This window comes from Gadus chalcogrammus, chromosome 12, assembly GCF_026213295.1.
Source record: "Gadus chalcogrammus isolate NIFS_2021 chromosome 12, NIFS_Gcha_1.0, whole genome shotgun sequence".
Taxonomy (NCBI): domain Eukaryota; kingdom Metazoa; phylum Chordata; class Actinopteri; order Gadiformes; family Gadidae; genus Gadus; species Gadus chalcogrammus.
In genome coordinates this window covers 18,260,998-18,266,506 of record NC_079423.1, presented here as the reverse complement: position 1 = coordinate 18,266,506, position 5,509 = coordinate 18,260,998, and the positions used below count along the sequence as shown (strand labels likewise).

General features: G+C 54.4%; 1 protein-coding gene across 1 annotated transcript in view; it reads right to left on the bottom strand.

Annotated features, from left to right (window-relative positions):
- sh3rf1 (SH3 domain containing ring finger 1) overlaps window positions 1–4,035 on the bottom strand; it is an 18,329-nt gene extending 14,294 nt beyond the window's left edge. Inside the window, exons 1-2 of the mRNA XM_056604492.1 lie at window positions 3,666–4,035; window positions 1,908–2,350 (exon numbers count right to left, since the gene is read on the bottom strand). Coding sequence (XP_056460467.1) covers window positions 1,908–2,279 — 372 coding nt within the window. The 5' untranslated portion in view covers window positions 2,280–2,350; window positions 3,666–4,035. The remainder of the gene's footprint in view (window positions 1–1,907; window positions 2,351–3,665) is intronic.
- Window positions 4,036–5,509: the final 1,474 nt, after the last annotated feature.

The following is a 5,509-nucleotide window of genomic DNA, read 5'->3' as shown; positions in this document are numbered from 1 at the left end:
GGTGAGGCCCAGGTAGAGAGATGAAGTGGTGAGGCCCAGGTAGAGAGATGAAGTGGTGAGGCCCAGGTAGAGAGATGAAGTGGTGAGGCCCAGGTAGAGAGATGAAGTGGTGAGGCCCAGGTAGAGAGATGAAGTGGTGAGGCCAGGTAGAGAGATGAAGTGGTGAGGCCAGGTAGAGAGATGAAGTGGTGAGGCCAGGTAGAGAGATGAAGTGGTGAGGCCCAGGTAGAGAGATGAAGTGGTGAGGCCAGGTAGAGAGATGAAGTGGTGAGGCCCAGGTGGAGCTCTACAGGTGGAGCTCTACAGGTGGAGGTCTACAGGTGGAGCTCTACAGGTGGAGGTCTACAGGTGGAGGTCTACAGGTGGAGGTCTACAGGTGGAGGTCTACAGGTGGAGGTCTACAGGTGGAGCTCTACAGGTGGAGGTCTACAGGTGGAGGTCTACAGGTGGAGCTCTACAGGTGGAGCTCTACAGGTGGAGGTCTACAGGTGGAGCTCTACAGGTGGAGGTCTACAGGTGGAGGTCTACAGGTGGAGGTCTACAGGTGGAGCTCTACAGGGGGAGGTCTACAGGTGGAGCTCTACAGGTGGAGGTCTACAGGTGGAGGTCTACAGGTGCGTCTGCCTCGGGGCGTTCAGGAGCCTCAGAGGATCAGAACTACAGACCTCTGGAACAGCAGCAGACAGACAGACAGACAGACAGACAGACAGACAGACAGACAGACAGGCTGAGGACAGACAGACGAGCTGCGGACTGGGCATCCATTCAGAGCCGTGAGGACAAGACCTGACAGGTTGAGCAGATCCCAGAAACACAGACGACACGCAGACACATTCCTCAGGGGAAGACAGGCCACCCTGCACACACACACACACACACACACACACACACACACACACACACACACACACACACACACACACACACACACACACACACACACACACACACACACACACACACACACACACACGGCATGTGTTCTGGGACTGGTTCTGTGTGTTACGCTGCCCGTTGGTTACCATGGAAACAAAGTGTAACAGCACAATCATACCCGTTTAGGTAACGGGTCAAATATCAATAAAAAGCTGCCGAATACACACACACTCAACCTCGCATCCTACACACTCACACCCACAACTACACACTCACAATCACTTCCAAAACCTGCACACCCTACACACTCACACCCTACACACTCACATCCCACGCACTCACATCCTACACAGCTGGAGACTCACATCCCCATACACAAAAACCTCATATGTACAAAGTGTGTGTGTCTGTCTGTGTGTGTGCGAACGTGTGTGTGTCTGTCTGTGTGTGTGTTGTGTGTGCGTGTGTGTGTGAGGTCAGCAGTGCGGCTGGAGGTGGAGGCTCGGTGGGATGATGTCATCAGAGAGGGCCACAGTGTGACTCATCAACCTCAGCCAGAGAGAGCAGGAATGTTAATGATATGGCCCCTCCCACAACGCATTCCTCCCCTCTGGGGGGAGAGAGAGAGAGAGAGAGAGAGAGAGAGAGAGAGAGAGAGAGAGAGAGAGATTCCTCCTCTCTTGAACCCAGTCCACTACTAAGTGCAGGATGGAGGAAGCAGACAAACAAAGTCGTAAAAAAAAAAATGGTTCAGGGAAAGTCCAGACGGCTATAGCCTCTAGGAGAGGGGGGAGAGAGGAGGGGGGGGGGAGAGGAGAGAGGAGGAGGGGGGGGGGGAGAGAGGAGAGAGAGGAGGGGGGGGGCGGGGGGGAGAGAGGAGAGAGAGGAGGAGGGGGCGGGGGGGGAGAGAGGAGAGAGAGGAGGGGGGGGGGCGGGGGGGAGAGAGGAGAGAGAGGAGGAGGGGGCGGGGGGGGAGAGAGGAGCCAGGGGGGGAGAGAGAGGGGGGGGGGGGTGTAAGATGTGTGACTTACCCGCAGCAGGCTGCTCTTGGGCTGGGCGCGCTGGGGCTGAGCGGCGGCCGGGGCCCCGGGCTCCCGGGGGCCCGGGGGGCGGGGCCCCGCCGCGGCGCTGGGGCCGGCGGGGGGGGCGGGGCCGGGGCGGCGCGGCCGCTGCTTGATGCCGTCCAGCAGCCGCACCAGCAGGATGTTGCTGGGCAGCGCGTCCACGGGCGTGCCCACCAGCGTGCGGCACTCGGGGCAGCGCAGCTCGGGCCGCGAGCCCACGATGCCCAGCAGGCAGCGACGGCAGAAGGTGTGCTGGCAGGGCAGCACCTTGGCCGAGGCGTCCAGGCGCTCCAGGCACACGGGGCACTCCAGGAGGTCTAGGAGCACCGACTCCTCCATCGCCACGGGACCCAGAGCAGCCGTCACGTCACGCCCATCCTGGGCTAGGGGGAGGGGGGGGAGGGCATGGCCTGGAGGGCACAGAACAGCTGGTCAGAACACTGGGGAACAGCTGGAGAACAGCTGGTCAGAACACTGGGGAACAGCTGGTCAGAACACTGGGGAACAGCTGGTCAGAACACTGGGGAACAGCTGGAGAACAGCTGGTCAGAACACTGGGGAACAGCTGGTCAGAACACTGGGGAACAGCTGGTGAACAGCTGGTCAGAACACTGGGGAACAGCTGGTGAACAGCTGGTCAGAACACTGGGGAACAGCTGGAGAACAGAGAGAACAGCTGGTCAGAACACTGGGGAACAGCTGGTCAGAACACTGGGGAACAGCTGGAGAACAGCTGGTCAGAACACTGGGGAACAGCTGGTCAGAACACTGGGGAACAGCTGGTCAGAACACAGAGAACAGCTGGAGAACACTGGAGAACACTGGAGAACAGCTGGTCAGAACACTGGGGAACAGCTGGAGAACAGCTGGTCAGAACACTGGGGAACAGCTGGTCAGAACACTGGGGAACAGCTGGTCAGAACACAGAGAACAGCTGGAGAACACTGGAGAACACTGGAGAACAGCTGGTCAGAACAGCTGGTCAGAACACTGGAGACCAGCTGGAGAACAGCCGGAGAACAGAGAACAGCCGGAGAACAGAGAACAGCTGGAGAACAGCCGGAGAACAGAGAACAGCTGGTCAGAACACTGGAGAACAGCTGGAGAACACTGGGGAACAGCTGGAGAACACTGGGGAACAGCTGGTCAGGTAGAGTTATCTACATCAACAGCTATCTACTGTTACCTTAACAGCAGATGGGGCCCACGGTGGAGCTATGAGTGTAACAGTAGATGGGGCCCATGGTGGAGCTATCTACATCAACAGCTATCTACTGCTACCTTAACAGTAGATGGGGCCCACGGTGGAGCTTATAGAGTAACAGTAGATGGGGCCCACGGTGGAGCTATGAGTGTAACATAGATGGGTCCCACGGTGGATCTATGAGTGTAGCAGTAGATGGGGCCCACGGTGGAGCTATGAGGGTAACAGTAGATGGGGCCCACAGTGGCGACTCTCTCTCTCTCTCTCTCTCTCTCTCTCTCTCTCTCTCTCTCTCTCTCTCTCTCTCTCTCTCTCTCTCTCTCTCTCTCTCTCTCTCTCTCTCTCTCTCTCTCTCTCTCTCTCTCTCTCTCTCTCACACGTTGGTGCTAACTTGCAATGCTAGGTGGGCTACAAACATATCATGTCCGTTATAAAGTAACAGCAAGTACATGTTTAAGTACATGTTAACATGTAAAAATACATTTTACTTCGAAATCCAAGACTTTAATTAAGAAAGTTACCTCCTCCAAAACAAGAGTCCTCTCCTTCCAAAACAAGAGTCCTCTCTTCTCTCCTTCCAAAACAAGAGTCCTCTCTTCTCCAAAACAAGAGTCCTCTCTTCTCCAAAACAAGAGTCCTCTCCTCCAAAACAAGACTCCTCTCCTCCAAAACAAGAGTCCCCTCTTTCGGCTCCTTGCCTCGCGCTGTTAGCAGAGCTAGCGGGGTCGCGCGCTGACTTCTGTTACTCCAGTTGACGACTCCCCAAAGTACTATCCACGCACTTGCAGTACTTCGCAGTACTACTACGTGTACTACTGCAGTAATACGCGCACGCGAGCCGGCAGTATCACACGGTACTACTCGGAGTCGGACCTCCAGCCGCCATGACGAGAAAACTAGTAGTGAGGAACAGGAAGGGGAGACGGGGGAGGGGAGAGGGGAGGAGTTAGAGGAGGGGGAGAGGAGCGAGTGGAAGGGGGAGGAGAGAGGGGAGGAGAGGAGGGGAGAGAGGGAAGGGGAGAGAGGAGGAGAGATTGGGAGGGGCTGCAAGCGGGGAGGAGGAGGAGGGAGAGGGGAGGAGGAGAAGTCCGGGTGTGATTGGCATAATGATGTGTCCGAAACTCAGCGTTTGGTTTCAACAGCAAACTAACTAGTTGATCTATCTCTGGTTTAGTTGATCTATCTCTGGTTTAGTTGATTTATCTCTGGTTTAGTTGATCCATCTCGAGTTTAGTTCATCGATCTCTGGTTTAGTTGATCTATCTCTGGTTTAGTTGATCTATCTCTGGTTTAGTTGATCTATCTCTAGTTTAGTTGATCCATCTCGAGTTTAGTACATCGATCTCTGGTTTAGTTGATCTATCTCTGGTTTAGTTGATTTATCTCTGGTTTAGTTGATCCATCTCGAGTTTAGTACATCGATCACTGGTTTAGTTGATCTATCTCTGGTTTAGTTGATCTATCTCTGGTTTAGTTGATCCATCTCTGGTTTAGTTGATCCATCTCTGGTTTAGTTGATCTATCTCTGGTTTAGTTGATCTATCTCTGGTTTAGTTGATCCATCTCTGGTTTAGTTGATCTATCTCTGGTTTAGTTGATCCATCTCTGGTTTAGTTCATCTATCTCTGGTTTAGTTGATCTATCTCTGGTTTATCATCCTAAAGTCAAACCCCTTCAGATCAGAAAATAAGGAGGTTTCCTCTGCATGCTGAGGGAGAGGGGGGAGGAGGAGGGGGGGAGAGAGAGGAGGAGGGAGAGGGGAGAGAGGAGGAGGGGGAGGAGGAGGAGGGGGGAGAGAGAGGAGGAGGGGGGGGAGAGAGGAGGAGGGGGAGGGGAGGAGGAGGGGAGAGAGAGAGGAGGAGGGGGAGGGGAGAGAGGAGGAGGGGGAGGGGAGAGAGGAGGAGAGGGAGGAGGAGGGGAGAGAGGAGGAGAGGGAGGAGGAGGGGGGGAGAGAGAGAGGAGGAGGGGGAGAGAGAGAGGAGGAGGGGGAGGGGAGAGAGGGGGAGGGGAGAGAGGAGGGGGAGGGTGAGAAGGAGAGGGGAGGAACTCGCAATGCACCCTCTGAGACACCACCACCTCCCACCACCTCCTCCCGGCACCACCTCCCACCACCACCTCCCACCACCACCTCCTCCCGGCACCAGCTTGTAGACCAACATACACTATTATTATAGACAAAACATAATCCTAATGTTATTATAGACCAACACTATTATTATAGACAAAACATAATCCTAATGTTATTATAGACCAACACTATTATTATAGACAAAACATAATCCTAATGTTATTATAGACCAACACTATTATTATAGACAAAACATAATCCTAATGTTATTATAGACCAACACTATTATTATAGACA